At 46.1% G+C, this 21,690-nt stretch overlaps 8 protein-coding genes across 10 annotated transcripts; 5 read left to right on the forward strand and 3 right to left on the reverse strand.

Annotated features, from left to right (window-relative positions):
• Window positions 1–11: 11 nt before the first annotated feature.
• Nsp1 lies at window positions 12–1,321 on the forward strand (the record flags this gene model as incomplete). Of its 2 annotated transcripts, XM_002507079.1 has the most annotated exons (6): window positions 154–189; window positions 289–363; window positions 428–511; window positions 568–695; window positions 787–943; window positions 998–1,123. In XM_002507079.1, 6 exons carry the CDS (start codon window positions 154–156, stop codon window positions 1,121–1,123), a joined length of 606 nt encoding a protein of 201 aa, XP_002507125.1. The 2 variants fall into 2 exon arrangements, with proteins under 2 accessions (XP_002507124.1, XP_002507125.1); XM_002507078.1 differs by having other exon boundaries at window positions 12–189; window positions 787–1,321.
• ARGS (arginyl-tRNA synthetase) lies at window positions 701–5,003 on the reverse strand. The gene is made up of 22 exons (XM_002507478.1): window positions 4,744–5,003; window positions 4,529–4,653; window positions 4,379–4,471; window positions 4,186–4,309; window positions 4,026–4,117; window positions 3,885–3,970; window positions 3,695–3,810; window positions 3,601–3,635; window positions 3,452–3,529; window positions 3,147–3,389; window positions 3,029–3,088; window positions 2,906–2,959; window positions 2,798–2,845; window positions 2,596–2,730; window positions 2,496–2,514; window positions 2,395–2,434; window positions 2,288–2,333; window positions 2,155–2,226; window positions 2,063–2,089; window positions 1,922–1,999; window positions 1,784–1,861; window positions 701–1,722 (listed from the first exon to the last, which is right to left on the reverse strand). Exons 1-22 carry the CDS (start codon window positions 4,922–4,924, stop codon window positions 1,612–1,614), a joined length of 1,941 nt encoding a protein of 646 aa, XP_002507524.1. The 5' UTR covers window positions 4,925–5,003; the 3' UTR covers window positions 701–1,611.
• A 1,723-nt stretch (window positions 5,004–6,726) lies between these two features.
• On the forward strand, window positions 6,727–6,933 carry PET191 (cytochrome c oxidase assembly protein, mitochondrial; the record flags this gene model as incomplete). Its single annotated transcript, XM_002507080.1, has 1 exon — window positions 6,727–6,933. The coding sequence occupies one exon, from the start codon at window positions 6,727–6,729 to the stop codon at window positions 6,931–6,933; it is 207 nt and encodes a 68-aa protein (XP_002507126.1).
• Window positions 6,934–8,226: 1,293 nt separating this feature from the next.
• UTP18 (U3 small nucleolar rna-associated protein 18) lies at window positions 8,227–9,621 on the forward strand (the record flags this gene model as incomplete). The annotated part of the gene is made up of 1 exon (XM_002507081.1): window positions 8,227–9,621. One exon carries the CDS (start codon window positions 8,227–8,229, stop codon window positions 9,619–9,621), a length of 1,395 nt encoding a protein of 464 aa, XP_002507127.1.
• CSN2 (COP9 signalosome complex subunit 2) lies at window positions 9,592–11,145 on the reverse strand. The gene is made up of 2 exons (XM_002507479.1): window positions 10,974–11,145; window positions 9,592–10,903 (listed from the first exon to the last, which is right to left on the reverse strand). Exons 1-2 carry the CDS (start codon window positions 11,068–11,070, stop codon window positions 9,696–9,698), a joined length of 1,305 nt encoding a protein of 434 aa, XP_002507525.1. The 5' UTR covers window positions 11,071–11,145; the 3' UTR covers window positions 9,592–9,695.
• Window positions 11,146–12,655: 1,510 nt separating this feature from the next.
• Window positions 12,656–16,776, forward strand: SIN3 (the record flags this gene model as incomplete). Of its 2 annotated transcripts, none has more annotated exons than XM_002507082.1 (4): window positions 12,656–12,819; window positions 12,900–12,990; window positions 13,062–13,112; window positions 13,197–16,776. In XM_002507082.1, the coding sequence occupies 4 exons, from the start codon at window positions 12,656–12,658 to the stop codon at window positions 16,536–16,538; spliced, it is 3,648 nt and encodes a 1,215-aa protein (XP_002507128.1). In that variant the 3' UTR covers window positions 16,539–16,776. The 2 variants fall into 2 exon arrangements, with proteins under 2 accessions (XP_002507128.1, XP_002507129.1); XM_002507083.1 differs by lacking the exon at window positions 13,062–13,112 and having other exon boundaries at window positions 12,686–12,819; window positions 12,900–13,025; window positions 13,223–13,533; window positions 13,624–16,772.
• PF2_B553 (component of dynein regulatory complex of flagellar axoneme) lies at window positions 16,738–18,066 on the reverse strand (the record flags this gene model as incomplete). Its single annotated transcript, XM_002507480.1, has 1 exon — window positions 16,738–18,066. One exon carries the CDS (start codon window positions 18,064–18,066, stop codon window positions 16,738–16,740), a length of 1,329 nt encoding a protein of 442 aa, XP_002507526.1.
• A 2,210-nt stretch (window positions 18,067–20,276) lies between these two features.
• Window positions 20,277–21,051, forward strand: CAM (calmodulin). Its single transcript, XM_002507084.1, has one exon. It carries the CDS (start codon window positions 20,309–20,311, stop codon window positions 20,756–20,758), a length of 450 nt encoding a protein of 149 aa, XP_002507130.1. The 5' UTR covers window positions 20,277–20,308; the 3' UTR covers window positions 20,759–21,051.
• Window positions 21,052–21,690: the final 639 nt, after the last annotated feature.

Consider the following 21,690-nt stretch of genomic DNA (forward strand, 5'->3'; position numbering starts at 1 on the left):
ACGCAGGCCGACCTGAGCCTCACACCTCAATACAAGTTGCAAGCATTCGTTTCGTAACGTCCGTCGGCGTGAAGACGCCGTGGCATTTCAGCATCAAGGAAAAAAGATTAGCAGTCCCGCAAGTGGCACCTCCTTGGTCGCTAAATACCCAACATGTTCTCGAATATAGAGGCCGATTCCAAACTTAAAGTACGTCACTTGTGAAGCTCGGCTTGTACCGCCGCACTCCCCTTGGCGCCTGAAATATACGAAAAGGGTTCCATCCATAGTAACACATTGGCACCTCAGGTCCCTTCCGAGGCGCAGGGAAAAAGTGTAGGCGAAATTGTCATATCATGGAATACAGAGCTTGAAAGCAGGACGGTCAGTCTACGTTAAATGAACTTGCTTTTTTGACAACTTAGCGGTTTTGCAAACAATATTACAGAACTTCTTCTTGGCGAGGACCAAAGGGTTAACTGAGTGGGACAGCTGCATTCAAAAGAACAAGCACATTTTATCCGCATTGCAGGTGCGCCTTAATTACTGAGTTCACAAACAGTCGCATCTAACATCTTGGAAACAAAGATCGATCTGGCAAGGGTCACCTCGTCCCAAGACAGACTAGAACGACAGCTCGAAATTTTACAGTTGCATCAACAAGAAGTTGACGAGGCTTTGACAATCATGGAGTCAGTTGCTGAGCAACTCGGCCGGTAAGTTAGCACAATCTTATGGGCTAAAACACCCAGTCTTTACCAGGCTTCACTATGACACTCTTTCTGTTCCTTCCGCTTGTCCTCGAAGAACACAACATCCTACGAGTGGGAGCTCACCGCAGCAGACAAGGACAAGACACGAGACTATCTTCAACCTTGCTGAATCTGTCAGCGCTAGCCTTAGCGCCCTTGGTAGTGCCCTTCGACATGTGACACCGAGTGTCTACATGGCACCGGCTGAATCGGTGTGTATACATTCTTGCGGCAAGTCATCGGACTCTTGTTTTGAATTCACGCAGGACAATAAGAATTGTTCGATCATCAAGACACAAGCGCACTCGTTTTCAGATAAAATTTTGAAAGCGCATTTGCAAACGGTACTATCTGTTGAGCGTAAAGCTCTACAGAGTCAACAACTGTTTTGATTTGCCTGCCAGGTGCAGAATTGGTTTCTGCGCAATCATTGAAAGAGTTGCGGGAGAGCTGAGATTGTGATAATATATGGGACGGTGATCCAACTTCGAGATCGTTCATCGGTCTGAGTTGACAAACACCTTAGTGCCACGTGACATTCGCTGTGGGAAGTAGTATGTCAATTTATATCCATACAAAGAATTTGATGCATAGAGCTAACAAAATCATTGAGTGTTAAAAAAGTTAACGTTGAATTCTCGTGTGCTCTATTCAGCACGAAAACATTCACAGCTTTCGTTTCAACGTGTCCTCCTTATAAAAATACTCCCATGTTTGTCGCACAAAATCCTGATTGCAAGCATATTTTACTGTCGTCCTGTGATATCCAACGTCCAATCCAACTTTTATGAAGAAAAAAGACTGGAACATCAGAGAGTGCAGCTGCAGCTGCAAAACTGGGCGCATGCAAACAATCTAGCCACCGCGGGGAGAATGGATCTCAAAGTTTGTGCAGTGGAGTGATGCCAAGCACAAACAAGGCACGCCGCAGAGAAAAAACAGTGGCGCGACAAAGGATCAGCCGCGATTTCTCTTCCGGGCTGCCGATCACCTTTAAGCAAACAGATGCTGTCAACCCTTTCTTGTTGTGATTACATCAAATGTAATTATACCTTGCAAGTACTGTAGAACTCATTGTATGCAACGCACAAATGATATGCATAGTCACAAAGTCTTGAAGGGAGTAGATCCTGGCAAAGAAAAAAATTAACATCTGAAAACTTTGAACATCTCGAGCACTGAAATTGTACCTGCACTACCGCACGCAAGGCGTCAGGGAGCTTCAAAATGGCGACAGCTAAGGCTCTCTCCTTCTCATCTGTAAATACCTATCCATAGAGCTTCGTTGGGAAAATGTGTAATCGATTGGTTCTATTTGTTGAAAAACACACCATTTGATGGGCGGGTGACGTCAGATCCTGAGGAATGCCGAAACAGTAAGGGTAAGTTGGCCAGATCACACTCTCTGAGTATTTGTCAAGACCTGATCCTCAGCACGACTCAGCAATGTGGAAATGCGAGCGTGCGTGTACAGCAAATAAACTGCTGTGTTCCCCTGTAGAGCTTTAAAAATTAATCTGTCCATTGATTTCGAACTTCAAATCCTGCAATCTTACTTTCATGTCCAGCATGCGATCATAAGAAAACACATAATTTGTTGAGCTGCGCGGAGAGTACAAGTCAGCAGTGATGTGGAATGAAGAAATGACATCACATTGCCAACCGATTGTTGTGAAGGTCCGCATATTTAACCGCAGCAATGCCTGTATGAAACATGTGAAGAAAACAAAGGAAGTTGGCACCCGGTGCAGAATAAGTTTATACCCATGATGTGAGATGCCTCCTCCACATAGAGTCACACAATAATTGTATTAGATACCAGGCGACAGAGGCAAGCCGATAGAAGCATGGAGTGTATTTTCACCAGGAGTTCTTTATCGTCGAGGTCACTGCTCCTTGTTTGCAGACTCTCTAGGCATCTAGATTGGGCCTCGCTGAGAAGTGACCTTAGAGGGACAGTGCCTCCCGAGCGGGTTCGAAACCTCTTTCCATCTTCTCCCTGCACGGCGGATATGTAATCGAACGTTTGATGTCAGACAAAGACGTTTGCATGGTGAAGTCTTTACCATGACCAGCCCAAATCCAACATGATCTAACCTAATTTTTGTGTTGTCCTATGATTGTGCTGGAGTTGAAAGGAATTTTGAAAAGGCATTCATGATACTATAACACACCTTCTTGTCTAGCCATCCAGCTCTATTGGCTGCATCAAAGATTGCTTCAAAATGCTGGGAATTGAATTGTAAGCTCGACGTTGGATCCGCGCGCTATTCAAAAAATAATGAAAAGTTAATCACCTTGCTCTGGCCCACATCTGTGACGTATATAATCTGATCCGCTTCTAATTGGGTTGTGCGCTATGGAAGTATGATTGATCAGTGTCATCGCGCCAAGTTCAAAAACGCGTTCACGCACCTGCCAAAGTGCAGCAAGATCCGTCGAGGCGTAGTTGAATCCGCCGTCACTCTTTCTACAAATCAACGGAGTGGATTCTAAATTTCCAAAAATGCACAAAGCGCCCTGATCTTCCACGGCAATTCCTTTCTTCACCAGCTCGTCAAGAACAAGAGGAATGATTTCATTATAGAAACTTTCGCCTCGCTCAATAATGGAGATGTCGAGGACCCTATAAATCTCCTCGAAATCGCGACGACTTATCTAATATGAGACACGTAAAGATGAAAACACAAATCTCGGAATAAAAATTTTGCCAGACAAACCTCGCAGATCTCTTCCCAGAGCTTCCTCATCTGCACGTCGCCGGCTTGAAGTCGAACAACCGCAGACTGGGCTCTTGCCTTCAAAGCGAGCTCAAGTCAGCATGAATACCGTTGTGAATGGACGTAACATTTAAGGGACCTCTCATTACCTTGAAATCGTCGTCCTTATCGAACCGAAGTTTTGCTGCCTGCAAGCAATGCCAGTAAAGTAATGAAGATCGTGTTACCACTCATGAGAGCGACCGACTTTGTAAAATTCTTGAAGATCTGTGATGGCAAAGTCAGATCCCATTTGCATGTCGTGTAAGTGCGTCAGCAGCATTCCAAACTGTGTTCCCCAATCTCCGACGTGATTTAACCTGAAAATGACGCAGATGACATATTTGGGTGGAAGAATGAAGTGGACACGGTAAGCGGGAACATCTTCACTAACCTGACTGTTTCGACTCCAAACGATTCAAGAGCTCGACAAATCGTTTCGCCGATGATGGTACTCCTAAGATGGCCAACATGCATCTCCTGCAGCACCAGGGGCTGGTTGACGCATGAGGGTAGCATCAAGCGCATGTGGAACACTTGCCTTGGCTATGTTTGGAGAGGAGTAGTCTACCACAGCCCGCTTGGGAATAGACATATTTCGCTGCGGTGGAATGCGGATTTTCTCATCTATTGAGGAAGAAATGTCAACGATCAACTTTCAAACACAGGTGCACTGGGTTTGTAGTAATACATACCAGTGGAGTTCACCACAGTGTCAAGAACTCCAGCCGCGAGAAAACTAGCAGAGAAAGTCACGTTCACAAATCCAGGACCAGCGACTGATGTCTGCGCGAAAAGGTGTTCTCTTCCCGGAATTGCCTACAAATTAATTACCACGCAATGTGGCGTGACGTTCATCTGTGCGTACACAACAATTTAATTACTCACTTCCACAATCGCTTCGGCAAGGGAGCGTGGATTAGAAAATGACGTATCCCCTTTCTGTTTCAATTCAGCAAAAATCGGCATAGCGCTGTTACACTACAGGGGGAAAAATGTTCAAGTGCGATCAAAATATTGTCTGAGTCTGGAGGCCACCTGGTAGTCGCCTACTACGTTGTTTGAGCACTCCGAGATGTTCACGTCAACTAGGGTTCCTCTCGATAATACTGCAGTAACCGCTTCGCTAAAGGCAGCTTTGACGATTTCTCGGAGACCATCGCCTACAGCGAACGAGATGTTTGAAAGCGGGGTTTATATTTCTGTCATCATCGTATACGCATTCTGCAGTTTTTCTGTTCACGTTGACGGACCTGTAGGAACACTCCCAAAAGTCGAAGGGTTGCAAGCGGAGGAGGTCACCAGGGTGTCACATTTTCGGACTTTGACGTGACGGGCGTGACGTCTCCGAACGCCTCCTCGACGAAAGAGACTGGTGACAAACGATGAGTGCTGGCAATGCACGCGCGAATGGCACAGAGAGCTGACAATCATGAATGTGTCCGCCTTTGTCGTCTTACAGATCCGTGGTACTTGTGTTTGGTCGCCCACGAGAAAAGCCTAATCAACGCGGATCCAACTTTTGGCGAGCGACAGCCGCGAAACTCGATCGCTACATTTTATCCAAGCCTTGCAATGGCTGGTGGGCAGCTGGAAAACTCTAATATTAAATAAATAACTCTTCGACTAATAATAAAAATTCTCCAAAGGTCGAACCGTTCGTCAGTGCAATTGATGGTGAGGTGTAATCGTTCGTCCTGTGGGTGGTCGGCTAAATAGTTTAACATCGTTCGCACTAATAAAAATATGTAAATATAAATATTCAACCCTATTTAAATACCCGTTTATATGAGTAAACATATATAGTGTTACAACTATATGGGCCACTGACTCAAGATTCTTGAGCTAAAAATCCAAAAATGTCAACAATGTATGGAACGGATAGACCGTCGTTCTTAATTGAACGGTGTAAAAAATGTCATCAACTATATATGTAGCACTAGACCATCGTTCTTGATTTAATGGTGTCAAAAATGTGGACAATGTAAGGGACGAATAGACCTTCGACCTTGATAAACGATACCAGGTGATTGTTACATTTTGGAAGTTTAGGTCGTGTAAGATCGGCCAGCCGAATATAGACTATTCATTCCTGTCAGATAATTGTGATTAAGTGTTATTTAATATATTTAATACATACCTTCGTACATGTACGCCACAGTAACGGTACCATCTCGTCAGGTGCATTTTGTTGCGCCATGCACTCTTTATTATATATCATCATAATATCATATATAAATAATAGTCATAATATTATGACACGCAGCTTATTACCTTCGTATATTATTACCTTCGTTCGCGTTTCTCAAAATATTGAACCGTGAAATGCCGTCTAAATCGGTAAGTTAAAGGTTGTATTGTAAAATAACTGTGTATCATTTACGTTACGTACTAATACGAAGGTAGTCTATATGTGATAAGCAAGTGTTATTATGCGTGTATAATATAAATACTATTAATAATACGAAGGTAACTATATTATCTATCTTCGTTCGTTCGTACCTTCCGAAGGTAATATTTACCTTCGTAATATATTATTTGGGACGAGGAACGCCAGTGACGAAGTCACATTTAGTACCACATTCTACCCCAACTTTTTTCGAACTCTGTTACATTTTATTCGTCTTCTGATTGGTCGAGAGCTCGATCATTTGCAAAAGTCATAGACTAAACAACCGTACGGTCGTCGTTTGTTACTTTATTGCAGACAAACAAAACTGTGCGACGCCTTCCGTGTCTTTGGACGACGAGTGTTCTGCGGGACGTCCTTATCGTTGCGCTTGGCGTGCACGTAGTCGTCGTCCTCACACGCACGCCACTTGTGAGCGAAGAGTCGACGCCAAGGCGTCTTCTGGTGAGGCGATGGTAGACGTCGAAGTTGACCGATGTATCGATGAAAATTCAGCTTCAAACCATGGATAAGTAGCCCTTCTCAATGCGTCTTTCACCGAGGCTTCACCGAAGCTTCATCGAGACTCGTCCCAAATCAGCCTCCCGAACCGAACGTTCCTGTTCATCAGTCTCACAGGGAGGCACCTACGGATGAAAAATTCAACACATACAGACACTAAATTGCTAGTCTAAATGATCAAAAAAGTAAAAAGTTACTCATATATAGACTATTAAGATCTTATTCTTAGTCAAAATAAAGTCCGGAGGTCCTGTCAAACCTCGGACGTCCTTGGCTTATCAGACTGCAGGAAGTAGTGCGACATACCATGCGGTCCAGTTAGACTATGAGTAAATCGTGCAAAGGGATGCTGGAAGAGTTGCTAAAGTGTGTTGAGAATACGGACTGTGTGCAAAAATACTCGCTTACGAAATGCTTGCAGAACAGTTTTTTGTTTCCGCGCGCTTGTGCGACAGCAAGAGACCTATACGTATCCTGCAGGCGAGGCCAGTTCGATATGCGGAGTCGGGTGCGAGGGAACAAAGGCTACTAAAGCTCATCGCCCACTCCACACGCTGTTTCGCTCATGGATCAGCAAACTACTTTTACGGCGCGTCGTGGTGAATATCCTGTTGTCGCGAACATGTTTTCGTTCTCCACGACGAGATGAGATGTCGTCAATAGTTCCAGGCTTCCGTCGGAATGCAGCGAGATGAATGCGCCTCACAATTAGCTACATTCAGTGCTCGACGATAATTGCCTAATTGACACTCGACTGCATCTGTCTCGGGATGTGGTCAAGGTCCAAGGAAGGCGCCCAACGTGCAAGGCAGGGGCGAGCTTTTTTACAAGCCGGCGACGACGTCAACAACGTTGAGCTTGAATTAACTTGGCCTCAGACCGGATATCACAAGAGAGAATGGCAGGTCACCTCTCGGAGTAAATATTATGAATGCAACCTTGGAACCTTCGTATTTACCCAAAGGTGTTTGAGGAGGGTTGAGCCCTTGCAAAAACGCCTTTTAACTTACGCAGGGTTCTGAACTTACGCAGGGTTCCCAAAACTTGAGACAAACGCTCATGCTTGAATACTACGAAGTATCTTCGTTGGTGCACACACGAACGAATAAAGGTACGAAGGTAATAGTGTTCCACAACCTCGCGATAACCAATCAGACACGAGAAAGGGAAGTCTCGGCGGCAGCAACCAGGCTTTGCGTGCATTTATTTGGCTTGCATGTGGGTCAGACAAACAGGTGGCGCAGAAGAGTCGAGAGTGTCGGGGAATCACGTTGCAAAGCAGGGCGCGACTTTGCATCGACGTTGACTCCAGAACGTTGCTATAGCGCCACATACGTATGCCCATTTTCGTCTTCTTTTATTCGAGAAAGTTGGTTTAGCACTGCATACATGATATTCGAAGGTCCGGAATAGGCTCGTTCATTCGTGAGCGAACGTCTTTCGTTCGTCCACATTATTCCACGCCTTCTTTCTTCGTACATTCGAAAGCTTCGAAAGATGTACGAAGCTTAACACAGCAGACTGTTAAACTCCGGGCAGGTTAAGGATTTGACATATGTATGTGTATGTGCCCGGATTTTTTACTTCTATTGCCCTTCAGTGCGAATTCCGGACAGAAATGTCGGTCAGGCGTTGAACCGCGGCGATCAGAAATAATGGAGAAACATACCCTGATTTCAGACTTTTTTTTTCCTTTAAATTATTATATTTGCTCCGATATAGCGGTTTTTCGGATTTTTCAGCCTTGAAATTTTGATAGATGACGCGTCTACCTTCGTACGTAGACTACCTTCGAGTACAGTATTTATTTGCAGCTGCGTGGGCAATGAGCACACATACAGGTGAAAATCCCGCCAGCCGTCAGGCAGCAGGTTGTGCTGTTGTCAACGCCACAACGATGAGCAACGAGATTCTGAATCCGGCATGGGAGGATCGCGATGATGCTGACGCGAAGCCCACCACCACAAACAAATCGCGGCCATCCGGACTATGCACTGTAGGAGGGAGCGCTCGCCTTCAGCACGGGCGTTTGGTCGGAAGTCCTCGATGGGCGAACTCGTTTCGAGCGCAGCACGCTGGGGGACAGGATGACTGCAAGGATATGAACACGGGGTTGGGTAACATGCGTGATCTTGTGCGGAACGGCGGCGATCAGCTCGAAGGAGGTGGCAAATCCGATCAGGCCGGCTGCCTTACACCTGACGACCTGATCGTGGCGACGCGTCTTCAAGACGGAAACGTATCGGACCCGAGCCACGGTGTCATAAGATCTCTTGAGTTCCACCAAAATGGAAGAATGCTTCTCACTGCTGGTCTGGACAAGCACATTCGCCTCTTTGACATCGATGGGGTAAGAAATGCTAAAGTACAAGGTGTTTTCCTCGAAGACTTTCCCATACACAAGGCCTGCTTCGGTGGCGACGGGCTAAAAATTGTAGCTGCGGGAAGAAGGAACTACTTTTACACTTATGATCTGCAGCACGGCACTATTGAGAGATCGTCTGCGTTGCTTGGGAAAGAAGTGCGCAGCCTCGAGTCATTCGTTCAGTCCACGGCCGGAGCCAACCATCCCGTAGTTGCTTTTCTGGGGCAGGATGGCCAAGTTCCGTTGGTGTCGCTGAAAAGTATGACCACGATTGGATCCGTTAAAATGAATGGGAGTGCACGTGCTGGCGTTTTCTCAAGCGACGGGCAAAGACTCATGACAGCCGGTGGAGATGGCGTGGTATATGTTTGGGATCTTCGCAACCAAAGCCGCTGCATCGAAAAGATTGTCGATGAATCCTCCGTGCAGGTTACCTCACTGGCTTTAAGTCACGGGCATCTTGCAGTGGGCTCTGACACCGGAGTTGTCAGTATTTATGAAAACCTTAAAGGAGAACCTGGAATCCCAGTTGAAGCCACAGAGAATTGTTGGAATGGGATGCAACAGATGATGCGACGGAAACGAGTGAATACGATAACTAATCTCATGACGGAAGTCGACAACATCACTTTCAGTGCTGATGGCAGAATTTTGGCAGTATCATCTCGTTTCAAACGGGACTCGCTTCGGCTTGTTCACATGCCAAGCTGTAAGGTTTTCTCAAACTTCCCTTCCTCAAAATCACCACTTAATTATGTGTGGACGGCGTGCTTTAGTCCTAATGGGGCTCATTTGGCAATAGGAAATGCGCGTGGACGGGCGCTTCTGTATAGAATACATGCATTTGATACCTAGCTAGGTTGTTGTCAGCCCTAATTAAAAATCTGCTAAATATTGGCAATTCACGGCTTCCTCAGAACTTGTGTTCTTCACACGAATGCTTTCAGTCGTTCTTTTGTACTCGTTGTCCAGCTTCTGGCACCTTGAAACTCGGATTTGGCATAGCACCCCAGTTCAGCTGTCAGCTCCACTAGCTGTCGGGTTTGATCTATTTGAGCTTGTATGCGAGAATCTAATATGAGGGACACCATCAAATTTTCGACTTCGATCTCTCGGACCCTGAGCTTACCTGATATGAACGGAATATGAATTGTTGTATATGGCTTGATGATGTTCAAGAGCACATGAGTACGAATATTCTTCAGAAGATCCTCCATGTATTCACGTATAAACGAGTCTTCCGAAATTTGATCACGATGCGCTTTGAGAATAGATTCAAAGTCGGATATCGAATTCTGCTGATATGCGGTGACCAAGGACGTTATGATCATTATCTCGGGATCGGTTTTGAATGGTCGGGCTTCCTGTGCATCGAATGGGTTCACTTCTGATCTCATGAGCATATTTGCAAGTACAAGGTACTTTAGACACTGAACTCTTCTTGCTTGACCAGCTTCATCGTAAGATTTGAAAGCCTCAAAGAAATCCGTTGCGGCCTTTGTCCACTGGCGCTCGGCCATGTGCATCTTCCCACCACACTCGCGGATTATGCCCAAAATTCGTGGGTGTGGGATTGCAGATTTTATCGTCAGAGCACGTTGATATAGTTCTTTCAGCTTTTTGTTATTTTTTTGCTCCGTGTACATTTGAATCTCAATAGCAAAGATCTCCAATAATTGGGTTCCCTTTCGCTGATCCGCACTTCCGTCGTTCTGTTGACATGATATGTGCAGCTTTTTAAGTATGCTTTTCACGCGAGTGAATTCTCTTAATTCAAACCAAAGCTTGCAAAGCTTCAAATTGGTTTTGAACCACAGGCGCTCATTCTTGGCCTCCTCCAGAGAACAAATCGTTCTTTCGTAAAAATCTTGAAGGAACGCCGAGTTTGATGAGCTACTCACGGAATCAAGGATGTGGTTGATCACCTTTTCGCTATAGTTGCGAGTAACTGCAGTTTTTACATAGGTCAATAATTCCTGATATGACTTCATCATTTGTTCAAAGTCACCCGCTTTGAAATATAGCATGACACACTGCTTCAAGGCTCTGAAGCCCCACTCGCCCTTTTCTGGCTCCATCGATATTACAGAAGCAAATCCCTTCAGAGCGCAATCGATGGTGCCATTTTCTATCATTCCTGGGGAAAGGGAAATGTGATAGCCGTCAAACGGTAACAGTCTCAAACGAAAGCGGCCCCTTCGACGCACCCTTCGAGTTATAGTACTGATTTTCGATGTCAACGTCCTCTTGTTCTGGTTCTTCATCCGAATATTCGAATCCGTAGTCCTCCATGTCATCGTCCATGTTGCTAAACGCTTGAGCAGATTCACGCGGAGCCGCGCCCACTTCTGAGGTTTACGTTCACCCGACGCTTTCGCGCAAGCACAGTTGTGTATATTTTCGGGTAAACACGGGTAACACTAAACCATAACTCTTAGTGTTATCGAGTGACTGGCAACTCGAGAATTGACTGGCAATAAATGACCAGTCCGACTGCACTCAGTCTACGATGAAATTGACGGTTTATAACTCGAGGAAACCGATTGGCCCTTATCAGACATGCAAATAGTCACAACGTTTTGTGCAAGATCGGAGATCGCAAAAACGCACGGCGACGTCGGATGCGCCAGAACATTGCATTGACAGAGAGTGGTATCATATTTAATATGGCATCATCGGCTCGTATAGGGTATAACGAGCAGGTCCTTCATTGATAGCACGTCCTGAAACTCTCATCCACGGTCGGGAGGGGCGCGTCAACACGAGGTGGCCTTCCCCTCACTCAGTGCAAAAAGTCTTTATCTGTGAAGGGCAAAAACTTTGTTGGCAGAGTTGACAAGGCAGCACCTGGCGTGCACGACGACACAACGCAAAAACCCAGTGCATGGCAGTGTCGGTTACAGGGATACATCGCGTGCGAATAGCGCGAACACAACCGCCCAGGGTCAGGATCACCAACCACGGCCGCGCTCGGACTCGATTGCCTAGCGAACGACCGGAGAGAAACGTGGGAATAATAATACCCAAAACCAAACGTTAACACTTACGAATTTTTTTTGGCCCAGGGGCGGGAATGGCCATCCTTGAGTTAATGTACCCATATACATACTGAAGCGTGCCACGCGCTGCCAGGAGCGGTTTTTCACATAAGCAAGATGCGCGCTCATGTAGCCGCTGACGCGCGAGTAACAAGCGGCGCGCTGTATCTTTAGGGTCCGCGCCGTGTCCTTAGGGGGCGGGGGTTGGGTTTTCAGGGTTTAGAGTTTGAACAGCCGCGAAGCGGCTCGTCAGCCACTCCCTATACATATCCTGAAGCGCGCCACGCCCAAAACACCCGCGACCGTGTTCTTTATGTCAACGTCAATCAACGAAATCAACGAATCAACGACAGCTGGCTGGACAGCGAAAATGGTCTAACTTACAAATAATAAATAAAGCATGTGTTCTTGATTATTAACACTTAATTGCGAACTCAATAAATCAAATGTCACGACGATGAGTATCTTTTATCAACCAGGTCTTCTCGGGATACACGGGCGCAGGAAGGTGCAAGGCATACTTAGCCCCAACCCAGCCGCTGATAACAGAACAACTGTTGCGAGCAGCTAGCGCCGCGGGCATAAATACTTGCAGCCCGCGTCGGATTTAGCGCGCCGCTGCAGGCTCGTTTGTCTACACGTGCTGGGATTGCTAGGGTTGAAACTCGAGATAGTTGCGAAGGTAGCGGACTGGAAGCGCCCATTTTATCTCCGGCGTAAAGCGCCCGAGCTTGCATCCGCTGTGCACGCCGTGTGTTCAAAGAGGTCCACTAGAGGTCTGACGTGCTTAACCTTTCCAAACGCGTGAACAGAACTATTGGACAGAACTCTTTCAAGGAGGTGTCTCCGCGATGAAGCGTCAATCTACACCTGCGGGTCAAAAGGCATCAACAGACGATGCACTCCGCAAGCAGGAAGCCCTCACATATTTAAGGGAGCTCAAGGAACGATTGAAAGACAAGAAGGATACTTACGACGAATTCCTAGAGATAATGAAGGAGTTCAAGGCACAAAGGTAGACACCCTATGCTGACCACGGCCGCCTTGGTAGCTTGTGGTGAAAGTTAAAAAATTAACTCATTTCCTCTTGATCAGAATTGACACGGAAGGAGTAATCAAGCGAGTTAAGACGATTTTCAAGGGACACAGAGACCTCATCCTTGGTTTCAACCAATTTCTCCCAAAGGTGGATACCTGTGCTTTTTTTCTTTCTGAGAGCGCGTGTATCAGACTACTTGAATTGTTGAATCTATCTAGGGCCACGAGATCCGTGTTGAGGATGTAGATAGAGAAGAGCGCGAGGAAGCGGTGCGTTGCATTTGGCCACCCTCGTGTAAATTTAGGTTCGGGCATCCATCCCTCAACGTTTTCACTCTCTCATTTACTTCGTAGGAGCGTGCCAAAGCTGCTGCTGGCAGCGTACCTCCGGTGAAGCCACAAGTTGAATTTGTTCATGCTATCAGTTATGTGAACAAAATAAAGACACGTTTCGCAAATGATGAACGGGTATACAAGGCGTTTCTTGAAATCCTGAATATGTACCGAAAGAACTTGAAAACAATCGGTCAAGTCTATGACGAGGTGGCGTCTTTGTTTAAGTCTCATAATGACTTATTGGAGGAGTTCACCTACTTTCTTCCTGACTTCTCAACTCCCGCGGCTGGGAAGAAGGCAGCGACAGGCAAAACTCTGCGAGGTAAGAGTGCGTTCACTTCAGGACAACACAGTGGTGCACTGAAACGCAAAGGAAAAGGTGAAAAAGGCATCACACCTGAAGCACCACCACCTGAAAATCGAGAGGAAGACCGCAAGACGGCAGCCTCACTAGCTAAGGAGTTATCATTTTTTGAAAGAGTGAAGGCGCGCTTAAGGAATCGCGAATCCTATAATGAGCTCATCAAATGTCTGAACATATTCAACTCTGAAGTCATATCAAAGATGGAATTACAAAGTCTGGTATGGGACATCCTTGGCCGCCATCCAGATCTTTACAGCGGCTTCAGTGAATTTCTCGCACGATGCGAAAGCATGGACTTCGAGCTTCTCGAAAGTGGTAAAGGAAAGGATGGTAAACTTTCCGTCAAGGAGCTCCAGAAGTTGAAGATCATCAGTGCCAGAGAAAAGTTCCTATCTCGACCTATCTCAGAGCTAGACCTTTCTGCATGTGAACGTTGCGGTCCTTCCTATCGGCTGCTGCCAAAGGACTATCCAAAAGCACCTGCCTCTGCCCGCACATCTCTGTGCCAAGAGCATCTCAACGACAACTGGGTCAGCGTGACATCTGGGTCTGAAGACTATAGTTTCAAGGCGATGCGCAAGAATCAATATGAAGAGGCATTGTTTCGCTGTGAGGATGACAGATTTGAGCTTGACATGGTCCTGGAGACGACCGCAGTGACCATATGTGCTCTGCAGCCCATCATTGACAAATTGAACGCAATGCCCAGCGACGAAGCAAGCCAATTCCGAATTCCTGAAGGAACGTTATCCCCAATCCATCTTCGTACGATTGAGCGACTGTATGGAATAGGAACTGATCGAGGAAGTGATATTAGACGAATGATTCTCGACTACCCATCTGCAACAGCACACGTGGTCATGGCTCGCTTGAAGCAAAAGGACGCTGAATGGAAACAAATTAAGACGGAGCTGACTCCAGTGTGGGTAGACGTATACGAGAAGAACTACAACAAATCGCTTGATCACCGGTCCTTCTACTTCAAGCAAACAGACAAGAAAGCGCTGAGTGCAAAAGGAATGACAGGTGAGATCAAAGAAGTGTGGGAGAAAAAGAAACACAGCGAGGACATCATCAGCAGGAGTAATGATGTCACGAGTGCTGCTTGTAATATCTCTCCTGATCTAACATTCACATATGCCGACCGAACGGTGCACGATGACATATACGCAGTTTTGAAATTTTGTACACATGAGATGATGAACTCAGACCATGCAGAGCGTGTAATGAACACTTGGCGCATATTTATGGAGCCGTTTTTTGGAATTACGCGAAAAGATCCAGAAGGAGACTATTACGATGATTCTGCTGAGCAAGCTGCTCTGTTTGTGCACGGTTTCGACGACGACGACGACGGCGACGACGATGCTGGTGACGTCGACGACGACGACGATGACATTGATGGCGAAGACGCTGGAAACGGCGATGGGGACGATGACGGGAAAAATAGAGATAAGATCTTGAGTGCGGAAGGCGTCGTCACCCATGGAAGTAATGAGCCAACGCAGCCGGCATTCGGTGACAATGATGCGCGAAACCCTGAATTGTTGACGTCCAATGAGAGCAATTTGCTGAAATTGAAAAATGCGGAATGGTCAGATGAACAGGGCGAAAAAAGTTGCGATGACAGCTCCAGCAAGCATGCATATTCGAGCTGCAACCCCCTTTCAGGAACCACTAGAACAACATTGAATGGACTGGAATACAGCTGCTCAACACACGAAACCCTTGGTGAAGGGCCCATATTTTATGGGCACGATGGCTTCTACCTACTTTTCCGCCTACATCAGCACCTGTATGAGCGACTCGCAACTGCCCGCGTTTCAGCTTTTAGTATGTCCCAACAGTTTGGTCAAACAGCCAATCCCGCCGAAAGTCGCACTGCCCGAGAACGTTCCATTCACAATGATTTTCTGCGTTTGCTCTTCAAGCTTCTCAATGGCACAATCGAGTCATCAAATTTTGAAGATGAGTGTCGCATACTACTAGGAGCAAACTCATATTTGCTATTCACGCTTGATAAGCTCATCTACAAGATCGTAAAACAAGTCCAAAGTCTCCTAGCAGACGAAATGGCATCAAAACTCTTGCAGCTTTTTGACTACGAAAGGACACGAAAAGACGGATTTTCAGAACATATATACCATGCTAATGCTAACGTCTTGTTGCTGGATGAGAGTTGTTATCGATTCAGCTCTTTTGACAGAGGCAAGCGCCTCACCTTACAACTGAGGGACACGAGTCTAGATAAAGCTGACTTGCCTGCGGGTACTATGGATGCTCAGTTTCATGGCTATCTTGGGCGATTTTTGCACGCTTCCATTCAACCAGATGAAATCCTCTCGAAGTCATGGCTGGATCAGAGTGATAGACCTCCGGTTTACCTTCGGCGAACAAAATTAAATGTACAACCTTTCGATCGGAAGGATGAAGACTCGGCGTTTCTTGCTGACAAGTGTGCAGATGTCGTTTTCAACTCGTTGGAGTGCAAAGTTTCTTGCAGCAATTCAAAAATATCGTATGTCCTCGATACCGAAGACATATTTTACCGCAAATCTGTGCGTTGGGCTGGCCGAGCTGTACACAAAAGGATTCAACACAGGAAAGTAATGGAATCGAAATTTCGTCAGTGGTTAAACACCCAGATACCTTCATCTGTTAAAATACTGGGTACTGACCCGCTGAGTATGCTGCCGCAGGCCTCCACCCCAAGCACGGAAATCATCAACAATGATAATGAAACTAATAAGTCAGCTACATTTCCATTTCCCGGCATAGCGGTGGAGGTCGCCAAGGACCATTCCAGGCAGGTGCAACACGAAGTCCGTTCACCTGACGGTGGCGATGGAAACAAATTGGAAACGCAAGTCGGCGCTGCTGATATACTTTTCAAGGACCCAGGGCAAACTGACAAAGATCATTTTGAAGAGCCCAAATTTGACCCTGATCAGCACACTGTTCCTGATGCCACAGAACTTGATTGGGGGATTAAATAAATGAAGGACAAAATCATAAAATATCTATCTCCAGCAGGTATCTACCTTCGAAGGTACCTTGGTACTTATTTAGTAGCTAGCTAGCTAGCGCTAGAGCTAATAATAGCTAGAGCTAAGCAGCTAGCTAGCTAAGCTAGTAGTACGAAGGTAGCTACTAGTACGCAGATAGCAGTAGCTAGTAGATATTGCCAATATATAACTATAAGCTTTGTGCAGACTGTTCCGCAAAGCTCGAGAGGTCAGACATCGCCGCCTCGTTCGACATCCCGAGTTCTTCGACTGGGACACCAAACTTGTTCATCATTGCACGATATACCAGCACTAAGTCATTGTATGCCTTTGACAACTTGAGATTGTCTCTCTGCAAAGAACTAATGAGCTGTCCTTTACTCGCCAAAACCTCGTCAAGTTTCTTCGAAACGCGTTGCAGGGCCTCAGGATTCAAGGAAAAAGAACATAGTACTTCACCTAATTCAGCGTCTCTCCTTTTAATCTTCTCACCAGCAACATCAAGTTTCCTTTCAACCAGCATGTTCTTCAGTCTGGTTTTTTGTTGTATATCATGTACCACAAGTTCAAATTTTCTGCGAAACTCATCTCGCTCCAACTGGGCTCTGGTGAGGCGTCGCCCTTGCAAAACGTATTCCTTCTCTAGACTCAAATACATGTTTTTAGCATCCAACAGCCGGTTTTGGGCCACCCCCAGCGCTTGCTTATCCTTTCCTTGTTGTGCAAGTGCCCTTCGCAGCTCTTGTACCTCTTGGAGTGCTCTGGTTAGTGGGTCCGCCATTCGTTTATTTTCCTCTGATATTTCATGCATCAGGATATCGTTTGCTGCTTCTCTCTTCCTGACATCTTCAAGTTCATCTTTAAGGGTTTTGATAATGTTGAGGTTGTTCCGGGTGATGTCGTTATAATAATTCTTTAGCTCGGTAAACGCAACGTCGTGCGCTTTTATTAATGAGTTCACGTGGCCATTATTCCGTTCTTCGATTTCGTGAACTTCGTGGTTCAGCCGCAAGTCGAAGTCGCCGTAAAGGGTTTTCACTTGGGTTTCGTATTTATGCTCCATATCAACCCTTGCCATGGCAAACTCTTGGCGCATTTTAGCGATTACTTTCGCCTGCTCCATTTTCAACTGCCGCATGATTTCTGCATGCGCAAGTTCTTCTTCCTTCAAATCAGATTTAAGAGAGCGTTTTTCTGCATGTAACAATGCTTCTCGTGCGTTCGCGCTCCGATGCTGGAGCTTCAATGCATTCGAAGTGTCCCTCTTGAACGAACTTAAACTGTTTTCCCGCTCATGGAGAAGGTGTTTGATCTTGTGTTTGTACGCATTGATCTCTTTCCGGTGACGGTCCTCTACTACTTCGAGCGCCTTATCCTTGTTACGCACGGCCGAATCCTCCTCATCTACGTGTCTTCTTGCAATCTCAAAAAGCGAATATACCCTCTCGCGCTCAAGTTCTGCACGGGTCTTCTGGTGCTCTTGAAGGACCTTCTGCTGTTCCAGCTTGTGTATCTTCATGTCCAGTGTTCCCTCATCATGACGGTCAAGCTCTTCGCTGCCGTTGGCAAGGACCTGTGCGTTGGCAAGGACCCGTGAGATGATCTGTATGGAAGGTCAAGTAAGTCCCGCTCTACTCGCGACTCCTTCGCGGGCGTCAGGCGTTCACGAGTTTCGAGCCGGATTTGGATTGTGAGACTGCAAATAAAATAGAAACATACATGCGTTTCCCTATTTGGCGCGGCATTCAGCATTTCGCCGAAGCTAACTGTTCGAAAGCTTCTGGTCCTTTGGAAATTATCAACCCTTAAGCTCGCTTGAAGGCCAGAGTCCGAATGGAGAACTAAAGCTGGAACGTCTGAAGCATGTGACGAGCGCTCGAGCGAGGTACTTGAATTATATACCTTCGTTCGTACGTACCTTCGAAGGTATCTTGCATTGATTGAATGGTAATATATACAAGTGTAATACATACATATATATACATACGATGATCTCAATTTATTTATTTATTTATTTATATATTATACCTTCGTATTTATTTATGAAATTTATGATGACGAACAAACGAACGAAAATTTTATTAACTACCTCGAAGGTACGAAGGTACCTTCGAAGGTATTTCACTGGTATTTCTATATTATTCTATGCTATTATTTAAGTATTATTTATACCTTCGTATATACCTTCGTATATACGAAGGTAATACGAAGGTAATTTCGCACATATTAACCTTTACCGTTTATTATTATCATTCGGCATAGCCGATATTATTATTACAGCTCCTTATTAACTTCCAAAATGTAACACTCACCTGGTATCGTTTATCAAGGTCGAAGGTCTATTCGTCCCATACATTGTTGACATTTTTGACACCATTAAATCAAGAACGATGGTCTAGCGCTGCATATAGTTGTCAACATTTTTGAATTTTTAGCTCGAGAACCTTGAGTCAGCGTCATAATATAGTTGTCAGACGATGTTTACTCATATAAACGGGTATTTAAATAATAATAAGGTTTGATATGATATTTATTACATTTACATATTATCGGACCAATCACGTGAATTGACAAATTCTCGTAGACCCCTTTCGGGACGTTATTCGTTCTGTGATTAGTCACGTGGTACAGAAACAAAATACGAACCAATGAAAGAGCGGTATGTGCCGGTACCGAAGGACTGTCTCGTCGCTATTTCCGGTTAACCCACCGCCGCGCGGGTACGCGCTGAACACGCACGCACCAAGCGCGGTATGGTTGGATACGTGTCACACATGCCGCACGCGGCGTCATTCACGCAAAAACCGCCGGAAAGCGCGGACATCGCTCGGTTCGTAGCGCGCGGAAGGACAAACAACCATTTCTCTGGTGCCGCATGAGTGTCCCACTAACCACGAACCACCAGCAACGGGGTGGTGGAGGGGTGCCCAACGACAACGAAGCCGCCCGAATCCCGCCTGTAGGCTCGTTAGCTGATTGTTGCGGAGGTACAACGAGGGCCTGAAGGCCGTACCGGCTACAACGAGGGCCTGAAGGCCGTACCGCCGGAGGTGAGACCATCGTGGATACCAAATCGTGGATACCAAATCGTGGTACCAAATAACCGGGATCTTAACCCCAAACAACACCCTCAGACGCACAAATTCCAAACGTCACTTCCCAAATTCACCATCGGCAAGGTACGCGGCCGTGGCACCTACGAAGACGCCGGAAGACAGTTATTAAATTTGTACAGTATTGTCATAAGTATTCGTGAGTCCGAGAGCCTGTTCGAGGCGTTCGCTGCACACATGCTCGCGCGCGATAGTTTCGTCTTCTTGTCAGGTTTTCACAGAAGACATGACCGTTAAGAAAGAGCCTTCGTCCAGCCCTCATCGACGGAGGCTATGCCGACCCCCTGGCGTCGGTCACCATAAATCAGTGCTTTGAAAAACCCCACCACACCACCGCAACAATCGCCCCCTGGTAGGACCTGGAGAGCTTTTATTATTTTATATTCTACCTTCGAAGGTACCAATGATACCAAGATACCAAGATACCAATGATACCAATAACTCTTAATGACAATCAGTAAAACCCTTAACCACAAATAATAACATCCTCAACTATATCACCGAGGCACTTCCAAAACCACCAACTTTCCCTCGGCGAAAAATTTTCTCCCGTTCCCTTCGTTCTGAGAGCCGAATTTGGAAACGTATTCGCGCAAAATTCAAACACTCACCGCAACACACCGCGAACGCGAAGAAAACAAAAGCGAAATGGCAGACACGTTGACTGACGAGCAAATCGCGGAGTTTAAGGAAGCTTTCGCCCTTTTCGACAAAGACGGCGATGGCACGATCACCACCAAGGAGCTCGGCACCGTCATGCGCTCCCTCGGGCAGAACCCTACAGAGGCCGAGCTTCAAGATATGATCAACGAGGTCGATGCGGACGGCAACGGCACGATTGACTTTCCTGAGTTCCTCAATCTCATGGCCCGCAAGATGCAGGACACGGATTCCGAGGAGGAGCTGAAAGAGGCTTTCAAGGTATTCGATAAAGACGGGAACGGCTTCATTTCTGCCGCTGAGCTTCGTCATGTCATGACCAATCTCGGTGAAAAGCTCACTGACGAAGAGGTCGACGAAATGATTCGCGAAGCCGACGTCGACGGCGACGGCCAGGTTAACTACGACGAATTCGTGAAGATGATGATGGCGAAGTAATGAGCTCTACTCTTCATCTTTTGATTTCGGCACGCGATTTTACGAAAGCGGAAAACGCGACTTTCCGCTTTCTTGAACAGGGCGCGCTGAACCGAAACGAATTGATGGAGTCCCCGGACACGCTGTCCCGTGAAACAGATGTAGACTAAACGCGAGTTTAGCTCGCACGCGCGGTGTTTTATTTTGGCAGGCGAACTTTATGATCGTGGCCGTTTTACGTCTCCCGCGGGAGCATTTCAGTTCGAACTCTTGTAGAAACATTTTCGCTTCTATAGGGTACCTTCGTAACTTTTACCTGCTTGTCCTCTTGCGGAAGTTTCGCTAGAAAAGCCTGCCAACCGTTTCATGCACGGAGTCTGCGCGTCCTCGGCGATTCTCTACCGACGACGATGACCCTCGTCGGCTCCAATCCTTTCGCCGTCTCGGAGCTTCTTCACCTTTGTCGCGCATATTTCCAACGATTGCTAGCCTGCCTCACCCTTCGTCACACAAGAAATATCCTCAGGCGGATAGACAGCGTAACGTTCGACGGTACGAACTGCACTCTCACACGTTCAGAGTTGTTGCTAACTACGAAGGTACGTACCTTCGAACGAAGGTACGAAGGTAACTTTTATTATTAAAAGACTAAAAGTTAGTTTGTGAGCCGGTGAAACCGCATTATGCAAACTATATGTATAATATGTATAATATATGTCTAGCTATCCATAGCTAGATATGTCTACAAGCTAGATAACTTTTAGACTAAGTAAAACTTACATTGGAATGAATCTTTTATTGAGAAACTAGGTGTTTACCACGAATCCCGACCACTAACCCCAGAAGGTGTATTTTATCGAGAAAAAAAAACTTATTGAAACTTGATTGCATAACTAACGATAATGTGATATCATATAGTCTATGTATTGTTTCAGTATTGTTTCCATACGGAT

Source organism: Micromonas commoda, chromosome 1, assembly GCF_000090985.2.
Source record: "Micromonas commoda chromosome 1, complete sequence".
Classification (NCBI taxonomy): domain Eukaryota; kingdom Viridiplantae; phylum Chlorophyta; class Mamiellophyceae; order Mamiellales; family Mamiellaceae; genus Micromonas; species Micromonas commoda.

What these genes read in the sequence shown, in the direction of transcription:
- CSN2 (XM_002507479.1), bottom strand. Translation starts at nt 11,070, where the DNA reads ATGGACGATGACATGGAGGACTACGGATTCGAATATTCGGATGAAGAA. An exon ending in TCAGTACTATAACTCGAAGG is followed by an intron (nt 10,904 to 10,973) that starts GTGCGTCGAAGG and finishes CCCTTTCCCCAG; the next exon opens with GAATGATAGAAAATGGCACC.
- ARGS (XM_002507478.1), bottom strand. Translation starts at nt 4,924, where the DNA reads ATGATTGTCAGCTCTCTGTGCCATTCGCGCGTGCATTGCCAGCACTCA. An exon ending in TTGCCGAAGCGATTGTGGAA is followed by an intron (nt 4,310 to 4,378) that starts GTGAGTAATTAA and finishes ATTAATTTGTAG; the next exon opens with GCAATTCCGGGAAGAGAACA. An exon ending in ATCTTGCTGCACTTTGGCAG is followed by an intron (nt 3,089 to 3,146) that starts GTGCGTGAACGC and finishes ATACTTCCATAG; the next exon opens with CGCACAACCCAATTAGAAGC.
- CAM (XM_002507084.1), top strand. Translation starts at nt 20,309, where the DNA reads ATGGCAGACACGTTGACTGACGAGCAAATCGCGGAGTTTAAGGAAGCT.